A 25,218-nucleotide genomic window follows, 5' to 3' on the forward strand; every position below is an offset into this window, starting at 1 on the left:
TGCCCTCTTAGGCGTGCTTGTACAAGATGTTAAGCCTATGCTGAGACTCAAACACGGCTTCTTAGCTCCAAGGCCAACAGTTCTGCCCTTTATGCCACATCCTCTGTCCTGCCCCTTCTCTTCTATTTTTGTACTCTTGTTTAGCAATCGCAGCTTTGTCACTTCGCCGCTGCTCTTCGGAAACCCCCTCCACATGTTCCCCCTCCAGTCTACAGCTCATGGCCTGACTGCCTCCCTTGCATCTGCTGCTGTTGTTACAGATAAATCCTATTGTGTCTTTTGTTGCAGTCTAAAGCTGTCTTATACCATCATTTTCGTTTGAGTGCCACACACAATTGTTACATATATACATAAATAAATATTAAAGCTCATCTTGTCTCGTTCCCCTCGGAGGAGGCACAGCCAGCCACACTGCAGAAACCTGCCTCAGTGTGCCCCCCCTTTCTTCAGCAATCAGGGCTGGGTCACTTCACCACACACACACACACACACACACACACACACACAGACACAGGGGCTCATTAGAACCTTGGCGGGTGGCTGAAGTCGACCACCAAGGTTTGACCGGCAGGCGGCCGCCAATGCAGCCGCACTCGAGCCACGGCCATTATGAGATCCCATCGGGGATCTCGGCTGCAACACAGGAGCCGGCTCCAAATGGAGCCGGCTGTGTTGCGGCTGTGCAACGGGTGCAGTTGCACCCATCACGCTTTTCACTGTCTGCATAGCAGATAGTGAAAAGCAGCACGGGCCGTGGCAGGGGGCCCCATGACTCTCCGTTCTGCCAGCCTTTTCATGGTGGTGCAAACCGCTATGAAAAGGCTGGCAGGAGGGGGACTCGTACTCCCCTGGGCAGCGCTGCCCTGGAGGATTACTCCCGCCGGGACAAAAGTGACGGGAAACCGCTGGTCCCGGCGGCGCGACGCCGCGGTCAGAATCCCCAGGATTTCACCACCAGCCTGTTGGTGGTGAAATCCGTCAAAACAACCCTGGCGGTCAAAGACCGCCAGGGTTGTAATGACCCCCACAGTGTTTTCATAAAAGCAGATAAACTTTGTTGGAAAACATGTGGCTATTTTATTATGAAATTCTGTACACTGGATCGACCCTATTAAGCATGATTATGATAAAATACTGCATCAGATTATGAGAACATTTACAGTGCACTATGGGAGATGTATGCTTGGATTATTGAGTAATGTGGTGTAGGAAGCTGGCTCTTTATATACTATATCAAAGTGAGATATAGTGTGCACAGAGCCCAGGGGTTCCCCAGAGGCTTAACAGAGGCCAAAGTAGATAATACTAATGCTCTCTTTGTGGTAGTGTGGTCGAGCAGTTAGGCTTATCAGAGGGTAGTGCGAAGCATTTGTTGTACACTCATAGACAATAGAAGAAGCACACACTCAATGACTTAACTCCAGACCAATGGTTTTTATATTTCAAAAATATATTTTCTTAATTTATTTTTAGAACCACAAGATTCAAGTTGCAGGTAAGTACCTTAAAGGTTTCGTATTTCACACAGGTATCAACAGTACTTTGTTTGAAATAGGTAAGTAATACAGTTTTTTTAATTATTGGCAAAAAGCTATTTTAAAAATGGACACTGCAATTTTCAAACAGTTCCTGGGGGGAAGAAAAGTTAGATTTGTTTACAGGTAAGTACAACACTTACAGTCTCAGTCCGAGCTTTAGGAAGTCCACCGGTTGGGGTTCAAGTTAACCCCAAACACTCACCACCAGCAGCACGGGGACGGTCGGGTGCAGAGGTCAAAGTTGAGCAATTTTAATGTGGGCTCTTATGGAGACAGGGGGTACTCAGAATCCGGTCAGCAAACAGGTAAGTACCCGTGACTCGGAGGGCAGACCAGGGGGGATTAGAAGAGCACTGGAGGGGCCACAAGTAGACACCAACACACACCCTCAGTGGCACAGGGGCGGCCGGGTGCAGGGTGCAAACAGGACGTTGGGTTTACTATGCTGGTCTATGAGGAGACCTTGGTTTCACTCAGAGGCTGCAGGTGAGGTCCAGGTGGGTGTCTCGGGCACACCACCAGTCGGACAGGGAGGGAGGCTGCCTGCTGAACGTTGGGGCACCAGGGGTCGGTTTCTCCAAGGCCTGGGGGCTGCGGGTGCAGTGTGTCCTTTAGGCGTCTAATATCTTCGTCCAGAACTTGCGGTCCTCGGGATTCCCTCTACAGGTGGGAGTCCTTAGTTGTAAGTTTCTTCACACAGAGCCTCTGTCCTCTGGAGTTCTTGGTCCTTTTGGGTGCAGGGCAGTCCTGTCAAGTTGGCAGAGGTCGCTGGGCCCGCTGGACGCGTCGCTGGTCTTTTTGCAGGTTCTTTGAAGCAGGAGACCGGCCGGTAGGGCTACGGCCAAAGCAATTGTCATCTTCCTGGGGGTTTCAGCTTTGCAGTCCTTCTTCTTCTTGAAGGTCACGAGGAATCTGGTGAGCGGGGTTCAGGGAGGCCCTTAAATCCTAGATTTAGGGGCATGTTAGGGGCCAGAGAGCAGTAGTCAATGGCTACTGTCCCTGAACATGGCTACACCCTCCTTGTGCCCACTCCATTTGGGGAGGGGAGGACATTCCTATCCCTATTGGTCCCTGTCCTCCAAACCAAGATGGAGGATTCTGCAGGGAGGGGGTCACCTCAGCTCTGGACACCTTAGGGATGGTCCTGGTTGGGGTGCCCCCTTCCCTGTTTTCCCTAATGTTCCATCCGGACTTCCCGCCAAAAGTGGGGCTTTGTCCAGGTGGATAGGCATTTCCACTGGCTGCAGTGCCCTAGGGTACTCTAACCCGAGCCTTTGAGGCTCACTGCCAGTTGATAAAGTTCCTGAAGGGGGAGGTGTGAAGCACCTCCATCCAGGATAGGCTTTGTTTCTGACCACTTAGTGCACAAAAGCACTCACCCCATGTGGTCAGAAACTTGTCTGAGAGTGGCAGGCTGGCACAGACCTGTCAGTCCTACACTAGCAATTGGACTGACATACAGGGGGCATCTCTAAGATGCCCTCTGTGTACATTTTCTAATAAATCCCACACTGGCATCAGTGGGGGTTTATTGTGCTGAGACGTTTGATACCAAACTTCCCAGCATTCAGAGAAGCCATTATGGTGCTGTGGAGTTCGTAATGACAAACTCCCAGACCATATACTCAATATGGCTACACTACACTTACAGTGTCTAAGAATGGACTTAGACACTGTAGGGGCATATTGCTCATGCAGCTATGTCCTCACCTGTGGTAGTACACCCTGCCTTAGGGCTGTAAGGCCTGCTAGAGGGGTGACTTACCTATCCCACAGGCAGTGGTTTGTGGGCATGGCACCCAGAGAGGGTCTTTTTCTCCCCACCAGCGCACACAAGCTGCAAGGCAGTGTGCATGTCCTGAGTGAGGTGTCCCCTGGGGTGGCATAATACATACTGCAGCCCTTAGAGACCTTCCCTGGTGACAGGGCTCTTGGTACCATGGGTACCTTATACAAGGGACTTAACTGTGTGCCAAGGCTGTGCCAATCGTGGAAAACAAGGTACAGATATATATATACACATGCACACATGTATATATTCACACAAAGGTTAGCTTTTTTATAAGGAGCACCCTGCCACACCAGTGGCACTCTGACTCAAATGTCTCTGATGATCTCCAACTAGAGTGAAATCCAGGGGTCAGGGGCCGCTTTTATTTATTCAAGGTTGGCTTGGATGGTGTTTGACCAATACAATCCGTAATACTGTGCCTGGAATAGGTTTTTGTCATTTCTCAGCTCAATTTGAATGGCACTATGGTAATCCTATGCTTAAAGACTTTGCTGTGAAAATGGCAAAAGGCCTTGTCACTTTCTAGCCATCGTAGATAGCACTGTGATAATCCTATGCCTAAAACTCCCAGAAAAACAGACATTTGAGGTGAGCAGATTCAGAGTTTCACTGGTGTTGTAGGGTGCTCCATATAAAGATGCTGTTCTCTGCTTGAACGTGGCAACAACCCATGGATCTTTGCTTCCTGTTTTGCATAATCTATCTGACACTCTAAGCCTGAAAGGGTATTGTTTTGATATATATATGTTCGGTGGCATGTGTAGCTGCAGATACACATGCTGTGCATTATCCTGCCATCTAGTGTTGAGCTCGGAGTGTTACAAGTTGTTTTTCTTCTAAGAAGTCTTTTCGAGTCACGGGACTGAGTGACTCCTTTCTTTCGGCTCCATTGCGCATGGGCGTCGACTCCATCTTAGATTGTTTTCTTTCCGCCATCGGGTTCGGACGTGTTCCTCTTCGCTCCGTAGTTCGAATCGGGAAAGTTAGCTAAAGTATCGAAAATTTGACTGTATTGTTATCGCTCGGTACCGGGTTAGTGTTAGTGTATCGGCACCGACATGAAGACCGCTTCGGCGGCCCTTCGGGGCTTCCACTTTTCACCGAGGCCTGGTCGGCCCGACCACACCCGTCGTCCCAGACTAATGGACCGGACCCCCTTCCGCTTCTGTTCTAAGTGTCACTCAAAGTATCCTTATACAGACCGGCACCTGGTGTGTAATCTGTGTTTGTCACCCGAACACAGAGAAGATACTTGGGAAGCTTGCCGGGCGTTTCGATCAAAGAAGACGTTGAGAGATCGACGAGCAAGAAGACTGCAAATGGCATCGAGACCGAAAGAGCAGCTCGACGTCAAGGAGGAGGAAAGAATCTCCATCCAAGAGACGAATTGGATGAATCCGACAGTGAACGACCCTCGACGGTGCAACAAACCGTGATTAAACCTGCCCCGTCCCAAACTCAGGGTCACACCAAGAAAATTAAGACCGTGGGGACGCCACCACCAGCAGGCCATGGCTCAACGCACCGAAAGGAAGGTGACCAAACATTAGCACTGAAAAAGGTCAAGGAGTTGCCGAGGACCTCAGACTCCGGTCGAGAATCCGGCACCAAACGATTTCGACACCGAGTGATCGAATCAACCACACCCCGAAAAAGCTCCTCGGAACCGAAAAAGACTATACCAGCAAAAACTTCAGTACCGAAAAAAGCGGCCTTGGAGCCGAAAAGAAGCTCTTATACAGAAGAGCAAGGACTTTCCATGCAACTCAAGAAAAGACATTGATTTGAGCAAGAGTTAGGTATGGAAGAACCTGACCATACACAACAGAGGTTACATATCCTAAAAGAGACTGGCAAGATTCAGACTTTACCTCCACTCAAATCGAAAAGGAAGCTTGCATTTCAGGAAACAGAAATGCAACCAAAGGCCAAAGTGGTTAGAGACAAATCACCACCACTAATGGTCTCACCACAACCATCCCCACTGCACTCACCACAATTGTCACCAGTGGGAACACCTATAATGCAGTCACCCACACATACTGGGATGACCCAAGATGATGCTGATGCATGGGATTTATATGATCCACCAGTATCGGATAACAGCCCAGAATGTTATCCAACCAAGCCGTCACCACCAGAAGACAGTACTGCATATACGCAGGTACTATCCAGGGCAGCTAGGTTCCACAACGTAGCAATGCACACAGAGCCAGTGGAGGATGACTTCCTTTTTAACACTCTGGCATCCACCCACACATACTATCAAAGCCTGCCAATGCTCCCGGCATGCTCGAGCATGTGCAACAGGTCTTCCTGGAGCCTGTAAAGGGAAGAGCTATCACGCCTAGAGTTGAAAAGAAGTACAAACCACCCCCAACAGATCCAGTGTTCATAACACAGCAGCTCACACTGGACTCAGTGGTTGTAGGGGCAGCAAGAAAAAGAGCAAACTCTCAATCGTCAGGAGATGCTCCACCACCTGACAAAGAAAGTCGGAAATTCGACGCTGCAGGCAAGCAAGTGGCATCACAAGCAGCCAATCAATGGCGAATTGCGAATTCACAAGCCCTACTTGCACGCTACGACAGGGCACACTGGGACGAGATGCAAGACATCATACAGCACTTGCCCAAGGAACACCAAAAACGTGCCCAGCAAGTAGTTGAAGAGGGACAGGCCATATCTAACAACCAGATAAGGTCCGCACTAGACTCTGCAGATACGGCAGCACGGACTGTCAATACGGCTGTAACCATTTCTAGGCATGCATGGCTGCGGAGTTCTGGATTCAAGCCAGAGTTTCAACAAGCGGTGTTAAATATGTTGTTTAATCAACAACAATCATCAAGTTGTTTGGTCCGGAAGTAGATACTGCCATTGAAAAAATGAAAAAAGACACGGACACGACCAAAGCCATGGGCGCGCTCTATTCCCCACAAGTCAGAGGCACCGTTAGGAAACCACAATTTAGAGGGGGGTTTCGGCAACAAACACCTGAACCTTTCACCTCCCAAACCAGACCCACCTATCAGTCACAATACCAGAGGGGGGGTTTCGTGGTTCCTATAGAGGGCAATTACCAAAAGGAAGGGGAAAATTCCAACCCGCCAAACCAAGCACTAGCAAACAGTGACTTCAATGTCACAACACCCCAACACTTGACACCAGTGGGGGGGAAGCTATCCACATACTATCAAAACTGGGCACATATTACAACAGACACATGGGTCCTATCAATTATCCAACATGGTTATTGCATAGAATTCACAGCATTCCCTCCAGATGAGCCACCAAAAACGCACAGACTGTCTCAACAACACTTAGACCTATTACATATAGCGGTCCAAGCACTGTTACAAAAACAAGCAATAGAGCTCGTACCCATTCACCAAAAAGGAACAGGCGTCTACTCACTATATTTCCTCATTCCAAAAAAGGACAAAACGTTAAGACCTATCTTAGATCTCAGAACACTGAATCTCTTCATCAAATCAGATCATTTCCACATGGTAACAATTCAAGACGTAGTTCCCTTACTAAAAAAGGAGGAATACATGACAACATTGGATCTCAAGGCTGCGTATTTCCACATACCCATCCATCCTTCTCACAGAAAATACCTAAGGTTTGTAATGCAAGGCAAACACTATCAATTCAAAGTGCTACCGTTCGGAATAACAACAGCCCCCAGAGTATTCACGAAATGCCTAGCAGTAGTAGCCGCTCACATAAGGAGACAGCACATGCACATATTCCCATATTTGGACGACTGGCTAATAAAAGCCAACACTCAACAACAATGTCAATTTCACACGCAATACATCATAGAAACTCTACACAAACTAGGGTTCTCTATCAATTACCAAAACTCACATCTGCAACCATCCCAAATAGAACAATACTTGGGAGCAACACTCAACACACAAAAGGCAATTGCCACTCCAAGTCCACAAAGAGTCCAATCGTTCCAAAATGTAAGATCAAGCATACAACCAAACCAACACTACAGGGTAAAGTTTGTAATTAAACTACTAGGCATGATGTCCTCATGCATAGCCGTTGTCCCAAACGCAAGATTACACATGCAGCCCTTACAACAGTGCCTAGCAAAACAATGGACACAAGCACAGGGCAACTTCAAGATCTAGTGTTGATAGACCACCAAACACACTCTTCGCTTCAATGGTGGAACCCTATAAATTTAAACAAAGGGCGGCCATTCAAAGACCCAGTGCCTCAAGCTATTATCACAACAGATGCTTCCATGGTTGGGTGGGGAGCACACCTCAACAATCACAGCATACACGGTCAATGGGACAATCAACTAAAACTACTTCACATAAATCACTTGGAACTGCTAGCGGTATTTCTAGCATTAAAAGTGTTTCGACCACTAATAGCCCACAACCACATTCTTGTCAAGACAGACAACATGACAACAATGTACTATCTCAAAAAACTAGGGGGGACACACTTGTCACAACTGTGTCTCTTAGCACAAAGGATTTGGCATTGGGCAATTCACAACCACATTCGCCTAATAGCACAATACATACCAGGCATTCAGAATCAGTTAGCCGACAATCTCAGTTGAGATCAACAGCAAACTCACGAATGGGAAATACATCCCCAGATCCTACAGGATCATTTCCACCGCTGGGGACCACCAAACATAGGCCTATTCGCAACAAAAGAAAACGCAAAATTCCAAAACTTCGCTCCCAGGTACCCACACCCTCAGTCCAAGGGCAATGCTCTATGGATCAGCTGGTCAGGAATATTTGCTTATGCCTTTCCCCCTCTCCCACTCATTCCTTATCTGGTCAACAAACTGAGTCAAAACAAACTCAAACTAACACTCATAGCACCGACCTGGGCTCGCCAACCGTGGTACACAACACTGTTGAACTTATCAGTAGTAACGCACATCAAACTACCAAACAGACCAGATCTGTTAACACAACACAAACAACAGATCAGACACCGGAAACCAGCATCGCTCAATCTAGCAATCTGGCTCCTGAAGTCTTAGAATTCGGACATTTCAATCTTCCACAAGAGTGTATGGAGGTCATTAAACAAGCGAGAAAACGTACAACAAGACATTGTTACACAAACTAATAGAAAAGATTTGTTTGCTACTGCCACACTAATCAAATTCAGCCACTACATGCCTCCACAAAGGCCATTGTAAGCTATTTATTACACTTACACAGGTCTAATCTAGCATTCTCTTCCATTAAAATCCATCTCACTGCAATATCTGCCTATCTGCAGATTACACATACAATATCACTTTTTAGAATCCCAGTCATTAAAGCATTTATGGAAGGACTAAAAAGAATCATACCCCCAAGGACGCCACCAGTACCTTCGTGGAACCTTAATATTGTATTAACACGACTCATGGGCCCACCATTCGAACCCGTGCATTCTTGTCAAATCCAATATCTGACTTGGAAAGTAGCCTTTCTAATAGCTATCACATCACTTAGAAGAGTGAGTGAAATACAAGCATTTACTATTCAAGAACCATTTATACAAATACATAAACATAAAGTGGTTCTCCGGACAAATCCAAAATTCTTACCAAAGGTCATATCACCGTTCCATCTAAACCAAACTGTGGAACTCCCAGTCTTCTTTCCACAACCAGACTCAGTAACTGAAAGGGCCTTGCATACATTAGACATAAAGAGAGCACTAATGTATTACATTGACAGAACGAAACAATTTTGTAAAACAAAACAATTGTTTGTAGCTTTCCAAAAACCTCATGCAGGCAACCCCATAGCCAAACAAGGCATTGCCAGATGGATAGGTAAATGCATTCAAACCTGTTACCTTAAAGCAAAAAGAGAATTACCCATTACACCAAGAGCACATTCCACTAGGAAAAAGGGCGCCACAATGGCTTTTCTTGGAAATATACCAATGACAGAAATTTGTAAGGCAGCCACCTGGTCTACGCCTCATACATTTACTAATGATTACTGTGTAGACGTGTTAGCAACACAACAAGCTACAGTAGGACAGGCTGTATTAAGAACATTATTTCAGACAACTTCAACTCCTACAGACTAACCACCGCTTTTGGGGAGATTACTGCTTTATAGTCTATGCACAGCATGTGTATCTGCAGCTACACATGCAACCGAACGGAAAATGTCACTTACCCAGTGTACATCTGTTCGTGGCATGAGACGCTGCAGATTCACATGCGCCATCCCACCTCCCCGGGAGCCTTTAGCCATTTTTTAGTTGCATAAAAATTGTAAATATGTAAATAAATATTATTTGAATACACACTATGTACATACATTACTACTCCATTGCATGGGCACCTCTAGTATACTCACAACTCCTACCTCACCCTTTGCGGGGCAAACAATCTAAGATGGTGTCGACGTCCATGCGCAATGGAGCCAAAAGGGAGGAGTCACTCGGTCCCGTGACTCGAAAAGACTTCTTCGAAGAAAAACAACTTGTAACACTCTGAGCCCAACACTAGATGGCAGGATAATGCACAGCATGTGAATCTGCAGCGTCTCATGCCACAAACAGATGTGCACTGGGTAAGTGACATTTTCCATATGATATATAGTCACTAGGGAAGACAGAAAGTATGAGTGATTGCAAAAAAAAAGTTCTAAATGTCAGGTATCATGAGCTATTGTATAGTTTACACATGAACAAGAAGTGTTTGCCTTTTTTCAGTAATTCTCACCCCTACCACCATTTTATACTGATTGCCGGTAATGATTTCTTTGCTTTTTATGAAGCTAGTCATTTGTCACAGTATGTGACATATAGTATTATAGATGCATAACCGTGAATTGCGGGGATGTTTTTCACAAGGGGGTCCTGAGTGACATCAAATAGACAATGAGAGCAAAGCTTGGATTGCCCATGATGAGACTCAGAACCTGGAAGTGAAAAACATCCCCATAATTCACTTTTTACTGATTTATAATCTATAATTCTATGTTTTGTATGTCCCCAGTTTATCTGACTCTGCTTTCAATTGCTAAACAGTGGCAGGGGGGTTAATGGGAGAGCCATATATATCATGGCTTCTGTTATGTGCCCCTGTCTCAAAGGTTAAAAACAAAAAAACTTACCTGCCATCCTTGACAAATCCTCACCACCTTCCCTGCCTTCCTTCTCCCTCCTGCAGTTGTGCTTTCCATCAAAGCGGGCAAGCAGTGCTGTGCCGGGCTGACAGCCTGTCAGGGAAGCCTTTGAGCATGGCATGGAAGGTCTTTATAACATCACAGCAGTGGGTAACTGTAAGGAAATGCATCCTTGGCATGGATACCCCCTGCCTTTTTGCCTTTGCTGATGCCAAGTTATGATTTGAAAGTGTGCTGAGGTCTGCTAACCAGGCCCCAGCACCAGTGTTCTTTCCCTCACCTGTACTTTTGTTTCCACAATTGCACACCCTGGCATCCAGGTAAGTCCCCTGTAACTGGTACCCCTGGTGCCAATGACCCTGATGCCAGGGAAGGTCTCTAAGGGCTGCAGCATGTCTTATGCCACCCTGGGGACCCCTCACTCAGCACAGACACACTGCTTGCCAGCTTGTGTGTGCTAGTGGGGATAAAACGACTAAGTCGACATGGCACTTCCCTCAGGGTGCTATGCCAACCTCACAATGCCTATGAAGTATAGATAAGTCACCCCTCTACCAGGCCTTACAGCCCTAAGGCAGGGTGCACTATACCATAGGTGAGGGCATAAGTGCATGGGCACTGTGCCCCTACAGTGTCTAAGCAAAACCTTAGACATTGTAAGTTCAGGGTAGCCATAAGAGTATATGGTCTGGGAGTCTGTCATGCACGAACTCCACAGCACCATAATGGCTGCACTGAAAACTGTGAAGTTTGGTATCAAACTTCTCAGCACAATAAATGCACACTGATGCCAGTGTACATTTTATTGTAACATACACCCCAGAGGGCACCTTTGAGGTGCCCCCTGAAACCTTAACCGACTATCCGTGTAGGCTGACTAGTTTTAGCAGTCTGCCACACACCAGACATGTTGCTGGCCACATGGGGAGAGTGCCTTTGTCACTATGTGGCTAGTAACAAAGCCTGTACTGGGTGGAAGTGCTTCTCACCTCCCCCTGCAGGAACTGTAACACCTGGCGGTGAGCCTCAAAGGCTCACCCCCTTTGTTACAGCACCCCAGGGCACTCCAGCTAGTGGAGTTGCCCGCCCCCTCCGGCCACAGCCCCACTTTTGGCAGCAAGGCCGGAGAAGATAATGAGAAAAACAAGGAGGAGTCACTGGCCAGTCAGGACAGCCCCTAAGGTGTCCTGAGCTGAGGTGACTCTGACTTTTAGAAATCCTCCATCTTGCAGATTGAGGACTCCCCCAATAGGGATAGGAATGTGCCCCCCTCCCCTCAAGGAGGAGGCACAAAGAGGGTGTAGCCACCCTCAGGGCTAGTAGCCATTGGCTACTACCCCCCAGACCTAAACACACCCCTACATTCTGTATTTAGGGGCTCCCCAGAACCTAAGAACTCAGATTCCTTCAACCTAAGACGAAGAAGGACTGCTGAACTGAAAAACCTGCAGAGAAGACCCCAACTGCTTTGGCCCCAGCTCTACCGGCCTGTCTCCCCACTTCTAAAGACACTGCTCCAGCGACGCATTCCACAGGGTCCAGGGACCTCTGAAGCCTCAGAGAACTACCCTGCATCTAGAAGGACCAAGAACTCCAGAGGACAGCGGCTCTGTTCCCCAAAGACTGCAACTTTGCAACAAAGAAGCAACTTTGAAACAACACACGTTTCCCGCCGGAAGCGTGAGACTTTGCACTCTGCACCCGACGCCCCGGCTCAACTTGTGGAGAACAAACACCACAGGGAGGACTCCCTGGCGACTACGAGACCGTGAGTAGCCAGAGTTGACCCCCATGAAACCCCACAGCGACGCCTGCAAAGGGAATCCCGAGGCTCCCCCTGACTGCCTGCTTCAAAGACCCGACGCCTGATAAAGACACTGCACCCGCAGCCCCCAGGACCTGAAGGATCCGACCTCTGGTGCAGGAGCGACCCCCAGGTGGCCCTCTCCCTTGCCCAGGTGGTGGCTACCCCGAGGAGCCCCCCCCCCTTGCCTGCCTGCATAGCTGAAGAGACCCCTTAGTCTCCCATTGAATCCTATTGCGAACCCGACGTCTGTTTGCGCACTGCACCCGGCCGCCCCCGTGCTGCTGAGGGTGTACTTTTTGTGTGGACTTGTGTGTCCCCCGGTGCCCGCCCTCCGAAGACGCGGGTACTTACCTGCTGGCAGACTGGAACCGGGGCACCCCCTTCTCCATAAAAGCCTACGTGTTTTGGGCACCACTTTGACCTCTGCACCTGACCGGCCCTGAGCTGCTGGTGTGGTAACTTTGGGGTTGCTCTGAACCCCCAACGGTGGGCTACCTTGGACCCCCCAACTTGAACCCCATAGGTGGTTTACTTACCTGCAAAAACTAACAAACACTTACCTCCCCCAGGAACTGTTGAAAATTGCACTAGTTTTAAAATAGTTATATGTCATTTATGTGAAAACTGTATATGCTATTTTGCTAATTCAAAGTTCCTAAAGTTCCTACATGAAATACCTTCCATTTGAAGTATTACTTGTAAATCTTGAACTTGTGGTTATTAAAATAAACTAAGAAAATATATTTTTCTATACAAAAACCTATTGGCCTGGAATTGTCTCTTAGTGTGTGTTCCTCATTTATTGCCTGTGTATGTACAACAAATGCTTAACACTACTCCTCTGATAAGCCTACTGCTCGACCACACTACCACAAAATAGAGCATTAGAATTATCTCTTTTTGCCACTATCTTACCTCTAAGGGGAACCCTTGGACTCTGGGCATGCTATTTCTTACTTTGAAATAGTACATACAGAGCCAACTTCCTACAGTAACCAATATTGGTATCAACTATTGCTGTGCCATAGCAATGAGTTATGAGATTCAGAAAGAGAAATAACATATAGAGGTTCTCTAGGACAGCCATACATAACAAAATTGTAAACCCTATTTGAATTTTTTTTTAATGTTGTTGTGCACTGTGGGGAAACCACTGGCAAACTGTATGTTACAATATAATTTCATTTTACAGTTACGCAATAATTTATTCTGGATTGGGAGCTGCTGTTCTTGTTGCCGCATACATTCAGATTTCATTTTGGACCTTGGCTGCTGGCCGGCAAATCAGGAAAATCAGGCGACAATTTTTCCATGCAGTAATGCGGCAGGAAATAGGGTGGTTTGATGTGAATGATGCAGGAGAACTGAACACCCGTCTTACAGAGTATGTATAAAGATTACTTGTCTCTCAGTGTATTCATATTTCAGTTGAACTTTGTTTTGGATATTTTTGTTTCCTTCTTTTTTGTTTTACTTCTGAATGTTAGTTTACTAATGTAAATCAGACTTATTCCCATGATTTATAATCTAAAAATCCATCCGCCTGTATCTGATATCTTGGTGCTTTGCCACAATTCCAGCAGCAAGCGACTTGGCACATGAATGTGTGAATGCGTTAGAGCATAGATCAGGCTGTGAAATCTGTAAGGGGAGAACATGCATCAGTAGAACACCTTAAATAGCTTAACCTCAGCCTTGTACAAACTCAGCAGTCTCCATACTCAGGCATCCCTGTCACTCTTTTATCTATCGTGCACTTTTTTTATTCACCCAACTAAACCTGGTTCCCCGTTCCAAATTCAGCAGCCCCCTTGCCTGCCTACTCTAATACTGAAGTACCCTACAATAGGGAAGCAGCATATGTACACTCACAGTAACACGCAGTTCGTTTTGTTTGTTTTGTTATTGTGAGTGAGGATCCATGACAACATAATAGCGCCGTTGGGTAATGAACGTGCTGCAGAGATCTGTGTGTAACACACAAGGCAAGGATCTCAGTTCTTATAGCATAGCTCAGTGGGTTAATGATTCTGCTTTACCAAATATATGTAACAAGCTTGTTTCAGTCACTGTAAAATAATGGGGTCAACTACAGCAACTGCTACAATTAAGTCTGGGTAACCAAAAGTTCACAGTTCTAGAATGCTTGTTCTAGACTAGCAATCGGTGTTTGAAAACATTATGGTTTAGGTTTTAATTGCAGTAAGGTAGATCATTTTTTATATTATATATCAGGGTTAGTATTGCAGATAGTAGATTACAATTCCAGTAAGATGACTACAGGTATTAATACAGATATTTCATAGTTCATAATTCGGGTCTTGTATGGGCCGTTTTAGGTTTTTATCCTTCTTGGTGGACAATGTGAATACTCTTTACCTGATGCACTTAATACAAAAAGGACTGTTAATTTCCAGAACAGGTGTTTTCCGAATCTTCAGGGGAATTTTCAGAATCTACTAAGAGCTTGCATGAGTTGCAGTCTCAGATTCCTTCCCACTTATGAATGGAGGTCCTAATAGAGTTTGAACGGACCAGAGATTCTATAATAATTTATGTGATCTGCAACTGAACCGATTACTTACTGGTACTATTCATTATCCTAGTCCAAGTTCTCCTTCCCACAATCATAACTACTTAAGGGAGCCCAGCCCGAGACAGATCCTTTCCGCTGATGTAAAAGGCAGGCTTTCTTAATCTTTCTTTCTTTTCCACTGCCACAACCTGTGGTTTCTGCATAATAACCCGCCTCCCTCCCCATGACATCCTTGTACTTACAAGCAAAGATAATTGAGTTACAGGTGTCATAGGGCGTTATTATGACACCAGTGGACGGCGTTAATATGGAGGAAAGTACTGTCAACAGGCTGGCTCCATATTAAGACATTGGCGGTGTGGCTAAAGCCAAAATGTAAATGTACCACACCGACTGCCACGGAGGTAACGACCGCGGGTGTGGAGAGTTTGGCAACCATACCGCCACAAAAACCATGGTGGTAGGCACTATCAGGGGATCCCTTCCCTGTCACTGATAGGGGTCTTCCCCGCCCCCTCCCCAGATTTCCCCCCACCCCACCTTCCTCTCCAGACCCCCCCACTACAAACACACACCTTCATTTACACACGAACACATGCATACACACACTCATTCAAACATGCATACATGCATGCATACATCCATTCACACACACATCCACACACACTGACATACATACAAGCACACAAGCATTCACACAACACAACATACACGCACTCGCACATCCATATATGCACACACATACAACACGCAACACACACCTGCATACACGCAGGCACAGACACACACACACAACACCCCTCCCCTTTCGGAGCGCCCAACTTACCTGTTGGCAGGAGGTCCTCTGGCAGGAGATGGAATGGGGCGCTGCTGCCAGCAGCAGCGTCAGCCAGCAGAACACAGCCAGGCCGTATCATGGGTCATAATACGGTCTGCAGCGGTCTACTGGCGTGGTGCTGCTGCTGGCAGCAGCGCCATCTTACCGCCATCCGCCGGCATGGCCACAGCTGGATTTTCACCATCCTTCTGGCGGAAATCCAGCTGTGGTCATAATAGGGCAGACCGCTGGTAGCCACGGCGATGGTCCTTTGGCGGCCGTCGCTGTGGCGGTTTTTACCTCCGGGGTCGTAATGTGCCCCAAAATATCCACGGGAGGGTGTGAACTAACTGCGACATGTAGGAACTGGATTTGGGTAATGAAGGTTACATTTAAGGCACAACTATGCTATATCAACAAACAAAATATTTGAGGCATGTGAGGCTGTAGATACACATGCTTAGCATAATCCTGCCATTTTGTGTTGGGCAAGTTGATTTTTTCCAAAGGAAGTCTTTCGAGTCCTCCTCTTGTTGGTAATGTGCATGGTCATCAACTCTATTGTGAGATTGTTTTCTTCTGTAATTGGGTTTGGATGGGTTTGGCTCCTGTTCGACACCGTTGTCGCTTATTTTCTCTTAGACCTTACCGTCGGTATTGTTCTCGATTGTGGCTTCTTCTGTCTCCTTTGTCAGTGCATCATCGTCGACTTCTTTGTGGCGACTCAAGTAGGCCGCGACCCCCATGAGACTTCACCTTTCAGGGCAGATTTCACATCTTCAGCGTTCCCTCTTCACCATGTCCACCTGCTGATGGAATTGGATGCCCTTCTGCTTTTGTCTTCGATGCCATGCGGAGTACCCAGGCACCGATCTCCACCAGGTGTGTAATTTGTGCCTCTCCACTGAACATGAGGAAGCTACCTTTGAGGCCTGGAAATCCATTCTGTCCAAGGAGATGCTACTTGACCATACAGCTAGACGTCCTGAAATGCCCCATCACAGCGTCAAAAAATACTGGACATCTTCGGACCAATGACCTTCAAGATGAGGCAAATGGCCATGCATTAGTGGCAGACGAAGGCACCTTCTTCCTTGACGACAGCTCCGGGATTGAGATGCAGAATTTCACATCTGGTCAAGCCGTAAGTACTGTGCCCCTTCCACCTCAACCCTGACCCAGCAGATCACCACAAAGAGCTGCCTATCTACATACATCGAAATCCATTGTTCGGCCACCACTCTTTGGGTCATGGTCAGCACCTAGCAGCTGTCTCCAACATGCCCAGTTTTCATTTGGTCCCGAAAAAACAGCACAGGCCACACAACTCCGACCCGACCCTTCATGCATCAGAGCAGAGCCGCCAATGGGAGCCAAAATCCTCAGCATCAAAACATTGTTCCATATCTGCTCTGAAAACACCTGCATTGGACCCAAAATCATTGGCATCAAAACCAACAGCACCAAAACCTTCCACATCAGACCTTCCACATCATAATCACCTCTTTCGGTAAAAAGGCACACAGTTCTGAGACTGTGAAACCTGTCTTTCAGCGTATACAAGAGGAGATACACTCAAGGCAAAAACTTATAATGATACATCAATACACTGGCCACATCATTACAAGACCTTATAGCAGTGTACAGCCAGTCAAGAGACAGTTGTCCTTTGAGTCGGCTTTGGAGACCCCAACTCCACCAAAGCATAGCAAAAAGGAGGACAAGGCCACAAGCCCGCTGCACTTCAGCCCACCACCAATGCCTACTAAGCACCACATACAGTCTTCACCACTTTCACCTGCTGCCCCTGCACCATATTCACCAGAGGGTTCCATCCAGGGGTGGAGGCAGGGGAAACAAGGGGACATTTTTTTCCTATTACATGAAGACTCCTTGGGACTCTTATGATGTAGAACCACCTGCTGATACAGACCATAGATCTGTGTCCTTCTAAACTCTCCAACCCCGGACAACACCATCACCTACCACGACCTTATAGGAAGAGCTGCCACTTTTCACAAGGTGCAGCTACACTCTGAGCCACTAAAGGACGATTTTTTATTTGAGACGTTATCCTCCACCCAGCACTCGGCACAGTACCTATTGATGCTGAAAGACATGATGCAACATACTGCTGACATCTTTAATGACCCAGTAAGATCTTGTGTGATTATGCCATGAGTTGACAAAAAAAACAAGGCATCACCTAACAACCCTGTGTACATAAACCATCAACCTCCACCCGATTCTCTGGCAGTTGCCACAGCACGCAAGAGGGCCAACTCTCAAACATCTGATGAGGCACTCCCACCAGATAAAGAGTAAAAAGGTTGATGCCTCAGGTAAGAGGGTGGCTGCCAGCCATGTGAGAATCGCCAATTCCTTGGCCTCCTCTCTCACTATGACAGGGCCTCCAACATCTCCCAGAGGAGCACAAAAAACGAGTATACCAAATTGCTTCAGAGGGTAAGCTAATTTTTAATGCAACCATTCCCTGTACTGTTGACAAGGCTGACACCACAGCTAGTGGCTTAAATTCTAGTGTTCTCCTCAAAAGACATGCCTGGCTCAGAGTCTTAAGCTTTAAACCTGAGATCCAGCAAAACCTTTTGGCCGTCCCATTTGACAGGGAAAAAGGCCAACGAGACATCTAAGGCCATGGGTGCATTGCAGGCACCGTATCATAGTGGCTCCTTTCGCCACTCCTCATATTGTGGAGGCTCAAAGTCAACCTCCCCTCAGACCTCACCTGGTACCAGCGTCCCCAGGCACAGGCTCTCTTGCCTAGGGGATACTAAAAGGCTCCCACAGGGGTAGCGGTTCTAAGGGCAGTGCAAGGGCTGATACACAAAATCCTCTGCCACTACCACCAAACCCTGACTTGCCAACCAACTTCCTCCCAACCCCTCTCCCTCCCCCAAAACACCCCCCAGACCACTTAACACCTGTCGGGGTTGAATGAAAGGGTTCCTTCCACCTGGCGCAATATCACCTCTGACCAGTGGGTTTTGGATATTATCCAACATGGTTATTGTCTGGAGATCACTTACGCAACTCCAAATATCCCGCCTCAGAAACATAAACTTTCATTAAAACACCAGCGGTTGCTCAGGGAAGAAGTTCAGGCACTCCTAAAATAAGGTGTCCTACAACTAGTGCCACTCCATCAGCAGGGCACATGTGTCTATTCACTTTAATTCCTTATTCCCAAAAAGGATGGGCCTCTGAGACCAATTTGGACCTCAGATCCCTAAACGAATACATTGTCTCAGAGCACTTTCAAAAGGTTACTCTTCAAGATGTCATTCCGTTATTACAACAAGGTAACTTTGTGGCCACACTGGACCTCAAGGACACCTGTTCACCTGGTGCATCGCTGAATCCGGTTTGTGATAGACGGCCAGCATTCCCAATTCAAAGTGCTTCTGTTCAGGGTCAGACCCGCCCCCAGAGTCTTCACCAAATGTATAGCATTAGTAGCTGCTCACCTACACAGAAAAACATACATGTATTCCCATATCTAGACGACTAGTTTATCAAAAGCTCAACTTGTCAAAAGTGCTTCCAGCATACTCAGACCAACATAAAACTACTACATAAACTAGGATTTACCATCAACCCACTCAAATCACACTTCCAACCACTTCAAATACAACCTTATCTGGGAGCCATCCTCGACCCACAGCAGGGGTTTAGCTCATCACAATGCTGCCAGAATTCAATCTTTCCAAACTCTCATTCCACAGTTTCAGCCTAATCAACAGGTAACAGTGAGGACAGCCATGTGTCTCCTCGGTATGACGGCTTCATGCATAGCCATAGTTCCTCATGCCAAACTAAACATACTTCTGTTGCAAGAGTGCTTAACAAACCAGGTTTTGCCCAAGCCGACGGTCAATCAGAAGATCTAGTGTTTGTCCACCATCAAGCTTGCCACTCTTTTCAGTGACGGAACACCAACAACCTTTTGAAAGGACTGCCTTACCTAGACCCAGTTTCGTTGTGATCAATAACAACGACACCTCCCTCATGGGATGGGGAGTGCATTCACAAGATTTAACTGTCTAGGGATGTTGGACACCCAGCCAGAGACACCTCCCTATCAGTCTCCTAGAGTTGTAGCTGTTTGCCTAGTGCTTAAAGCCTTCCTCCACCTGATCAGCAAGATAGTCCTGATCAAAACAGATAACATGATTATCTCCAAAAGCAGGGGGGGCACCAGATCCCCTCAGCTTTCTCATGTAGCCCAGACCATTTGAGGTGAGCCCTCCGGTACAACATTCACTTGTTAGCAGAGTACCTCCTGGGAGTGGACAATGGCTTTACATATCTCCTCAGCAGGAGGCGCCAACACATCCACAAGTGGGAGCTCCACCCACAAGTCCTCCTCACATACTTCCGATGTTGAGGTCAACCACAAATACAGCTTTTTGCCACAGCAGAAAACGCCAGATGCCCAAACTTCTCCTCCAGGCACCCACTCCCCGAGTCGGGGGCAACACACTATAGATGAACTTGTCTGGGATATTTGCTTACACTTTTCCACTTCTCCTGCTGCTTCCGTTTGTGGTTTGTAACTTTGCAGACATCTCTCACCCCCCTCGTAGTTCCTCTCACTTGGGCAAGGCAACCGTAGTTTACCACAATCCTAGAACTATCAGTAGTTCCCCATGAGTTACTACCTGAACTGGCAGAACCTTCTTACGCAGAGCCATGGAGAAATCAGACACCCAGACCCCAGGTCTCTCAGCCTTGCAATTTGATTCCTGAAGTCCCACAGTTTGATTGCTTGAATCTGCCACAGCCATGTATGGACATTCTTAAAGAAGCATGGAGGCCCATTAATCGTCCCTGCTAGGCTGCTATGTGAAAATGATTTGTTCATCATTGTCAATACAAACATATTGATCCTTTAGCAGCCAAGTTTCAAGATTCTGTCTGCTTATTTATTTCATTTACATACCCCCAGTTTAGTTTTTACATCTATAAGGCTATACCTAGTATCAGCAGCCGCATGTCTACAAAACTGGTGACACACTTCATTATTCTAGATTGCAGTCATCAAAGCCTTCCTGGAAGGACTTAAAAAGTCATTCCTCCTAGGCTGCCATCACCTCCCACTTGAAATCTCAGTATTGTATTAACAAGATTAATAGGCTTTCCAGTTGAGCTGTTCCACTCCTTCCCCCTCCAGATTTTATTTTTGAAGTTAACATTCCTCATCGCTATCAATTCACTCAGATGTGTCAGTGAGCTTCTACGTACCAATCCTAAATTTCTTCGAAAGGTCGTGTTTCAATTCCACCTTAATCAGTCTATTGAGTTGCCAGTCATTTTTTACCCACCTGATTCATGTGCAGAAAGGGTGCTACATACCTTAGACGCAAAACAAGCACCACTGTATTATATTAATAAAACCAAAACATTTAGGAAAACACAACAACTGTTTGATGCCTTTTCAAAACCACAAAAAGGAAGGGCCATTTCTAAGTCTGGTATTGCACGCTGGATTGTTAAATGCATACAAACGTGCTATGCTAAAGCTAAAAGAACTTTACCTTTCCCTCTTAGAGCTTACTCCACTCGTAAAAAAGGAGCTTGACTGGCCTTCCTAGCTGACATATGTAAAGCAGCTACATGGCCTGCATGCATACATTTGCAAAACATTACTGTGTAGATGTGTTGGCCCATTAACAAGCCAATGTAGGCCAACCAGTTCTACGTACACTATTTCAAACAACTGTAACACCCACAGGTTTGTCACCGCTTATGGAGGAGGACTGCATAACAGTCTGTGTTAAGCATGTGTATCTACAGCCCAAAAAAAAAACTTGCGCACATCTGAGCCCAATTCTAGATTATGCTAAGCACTAGAATCTACAGCACTACACGCCACTAACAAATCCTTTCTGGGTAACATTTTCCTTACTCAACAATTACTTTATTGCCAATTTCAGCACGGAAATTCCTGAATTGTCATACTGATTTCAAAATAAATTCATTCAATAATGAGACCTAAAATTATGTTGTAAAGACCACGTTGCTGCCTTACACGCTTCTTGCATATAACCCCTGAATGCATCTGCCCAACTTGTGCCTGCGGTCCTTGTTGCTCTTTGTTGTAAATTCCCTGGAACCTCCTGTCCAATCAAAACATAGGATCAAGAGATACCTTGTCTTGCCTGTCTGTTGAATGTTGCTGAACATACCTTTTTACCTTTGTTGGCTAGCCCGCAAGACACAAGTAAAGATTAAAAAATACAATTCTTGTTTTTCAATTATACATACAGTGTTTTCTAACATCTTAAGATAAGGAAACAGCACTGTCATCTGTGTAATTAACAATCTGCAATACAATGTGAATACTTGAATTTTGACTGAACTTAAAGTTTGAATTTTGAGAAAGAATCGTACGTGAGGATAGGTTAGGGTCAATTCTTCCAGCTAGTTTAAGCTTTTTGCCAAAGTAATTGGTACACTGAAGGCCACTTTTTCCGACAGCCAATAGATCACACCCAACACCCAGCTTATCTTGCAGGCAAACCCTTTTTCATTATCTCTGTGGTTCTCAGCACACCAGCAGCAAGGTCTGTATCAGACCACAGCCCCTCTCTGACCACGAGTCCAGTCTCAAGATGACTGCCTTTTTTCTTGAGTCCCTTCTGTGGCTCATGTCTGAATGAAAGATTTCTTATTCGAAAATGGTCTGGATGGCTGCAACATATTCTTCTCCACTGCAGAGTTTTGCTACAGATCATTTGTTAACCAGACAGTTTATACCCCAAATAAGTAAGTGAAAGCTCCAATATCCAAAGTTTCATCCACAGGAGTCGTCTTCCTGCTGTCAAGGCTCCTGCGGAAGTTGCAAATGACCAAAGGTTGAGCGTGGTGTCAGAAAGAAATTGGGCTAGCGCCTCCATTTTCCTCAGTATGGCTGTTGGGGGGATTGGTGAGCTCTTATAGGTAATCAAATAGCAACTGAAAAGTCTTTAGTAGAGCTGGTCTTAAGATAAAATTAGACACTGCTCTCTTAAGAGAACCTTATGCCTCCCTACCCACAGCATCAAAGGAGGGATGCAGGGGAGGAATGTAGTCAGTGATAAACGTGATGCTATGTTTAAGAAATCGGATTACTATTTGGGGGAGAGGCTGCCTACCCACATCAAGGATTAATCATAACCCCTATCAGGGTGAGCTCTCAGCGTAGCTCAATTAACATGAGCTCAGCCATTGGTAGCTATTGTACAGAGGGGACAGGCTTAACTGCATTGTGTAAAGTATTTATGCAGGGCCACAAAAGCAATAAAGACAAAATGCAAACCTAGGAAATCTCAAAAAGTAGAGTAAGAATTAATAAAAGAAATGACAACAATCCAATAAGGGGAACCGGAAATATGAATTATTAAAGGTTCAATAGTGCCAAGTAGCATAAAGTGATAGTCAATAGTCACAGTAGAGCTGAACGTAGGCACAATTTGACGCTGACTATGATGGAATGATTGTTGGATGCACTAATTTTTTAAGTCCCAATCCACCACAGGACTACACTTCTAAAGCCCCATAGGAACTCAGTTTAGGCAATTAGAGACTCACAGTGTATCAGCCAGAGGCCAAACAGCACGGCCAGTCTTCTTCCTGTTGCCACTGGTCAGCTAGGCAGGTGCAGGGACTGGCCTTTTGTAGCTTGTTGTGTCATTAATAGGAGGTCACCCTTACCACCCCTGAAGTCCACTTCTTTACCCTGGCACAACAGTGAGAGCAAGGTCCAGTCTTCTAGACTGTTCATAAGTCTCAAACAGCAAGTTCAGTCATTTTCTGATCTTCCACAGGTCAGTGTTCTGATGTAGTTGCCTGGACATTTATGCCTGGCAAAAGCTATGGTTGGGACTAACCCATGGGAACACCTTAAGCTATGTGGTAAATGTTTCTGAGGCCAACCCTACTGACTTTCAACAATTACAAGATGGCAAAATTATTCAGCCAGCCTAAACTTGGCAATAAGGGATGGGTGTGTATGTGAGGAGTGTAGTATCGTACTCCTAGTGTCCTCCCACATCTAATTCTAAAATCCAGTTTTGGTCACTCACTGTTCCCACAAGAGGCAAAGGTCTGGTAGAACAGAAGTAGGGTTTTCCAGCAAGCAGGCATTGGATACTCAAGAATTGTTTTGTTATCTAGTTCCCCTTCCTTTCAGGTGTGTCCCTAGTACTATATGTAAACCCAGTGGACGTGTCAAGCAGGATTTGAAATCCATGCACGATTTGAAATTGTAATATCAAAATGGACAGCCCCATTCTGCATATTCTGTTAGACTCAAAGGAGTTGTCTTTGCCCATTCAGGTTAGTCTATTGTTTGCACCTGGAAATGGTTATTTCACCCACTTTTCACACTTATTGAAATGTTAATTACCAGCTAGCAGAAGGGGGAGAGCAAATGCAAATTAGCCTCCAGGAACTTCACACTGTAAAAAGGTAACTTGTATCTTTTTAAAAGGTACTTTTCCTTAATATGTATTAAAAACCCAATCTCATCTTTGAATATTTTAATACTATTCAAAACTGTTTTTAACTTATTTGTCTAGATAATTCCTTTCCTGAGATTCGGTATTCGGATGTTTAATCTATAAACTGGTTTTGTACATGGGACAGGCAGGGCCACCACAGCGAAAAATAGATTTTGTTTGTTAGTCACTGTAAGATATATCAGCATTAAGGGGTTCATAATGACCCCTATATCTCTTACTTTTAAATAACAAGCACCGTACCTTGTAGACTACAAGGCTTCCAAAAGGGTAAATTATTGATATTTAAAAAGGAGGGTCTGATCTCTAAAAAGGTTTATTTTAACAAATTACTTTGCAGTGCTTAAACTGCTATAGTCAGGCCTGAAGCCTTGTTTTACACTGTCACTATAGTGGATAGCACAATAGTTTCTGCAGTCCACTACTGGCCTTTAACTTACAAGCACTAAGTACATTTTCTACCATATACTATGGACTTGTATGTAGATCAAATACAACAGTTAGGAATATACCAATTCTATCATGTTTAAAGAGGAGCACAAGCACATTACCACTTGTATGTAAATCAGATATACCAGTTAGGAATGAGGAGACATTTGATCATGTTTAAAGGAGGAGTTCTAACACCAGCAAAAAAAATTATGGTTTAGCAAAAGATGAATGATACTCAGTGAGCATGCAGAAAAGGTGGATTTCCTACACCATGTTAACCAGATAGTTATCAATTTTAGAATCTGTGAAAGATTGTCCTCCAAACATTTTCAAAAGATATCTTTGACAAGAAAAAATAAAATTGTGCCTAATGTCTTTCCACTCCTTGGGAACCATATTTTTGCAACCTTGTGCATGGGCCAATCACCTCAAACTGAGAAAAAGGGTTCTTGCAAAACTTGCTCCTTTGGTTGAAAACCTAGTGTTTCTCTGATGTGTTTGAGCACCTCTTATAGCTCAGGACACTGCAGCCATTTCTATCTAGTGTTCCCTTCTTGGTCCTCATCTTCATCAGGATTAACTTCTTTTAACCGTGCTGTTAATGCTGTGTGGACTGTTCTGCCTCTGCAGTCAAGGCT

At 45.7% G+C, this 25,218-nt stretch overlaps 1 protein-coding gene across 1 annotated transcript in view; it reads left to right on the forward strand.

Annotated features, from left to right (window-relative positions):
• Positions 1-25,218, forward strand: part of LOC138261971 (ATP-dependent translocase ABCB1-like) — a 519,774-nt gene that overhangs the window by 196,052 nt on the left and 298,504 nt on the right. Inside the window, 1 exon segment of the mRNA XM_069211572.1 lies at positions 13,466-13,657. Within this exon segment, the coding sequence (XP_069067673.1) occupies positions 13,466-13,657 (192 nt within the window).

Source organism: Pleurodeles waltl, chromosome 10 (assembly GCF_031143425.1).
Source record: "Pleurodeles waltl isolate 20211129_DDA chromosome 10, aPleWal1.hap1.20221129, whole genome shotgun sequence".
Lineage (NCBI taxonomy): Eukaryota > Metazoa > Chordata > Amphibia > Caudata > Salamandridae > Pleurodeles > Pleurodeles waltl.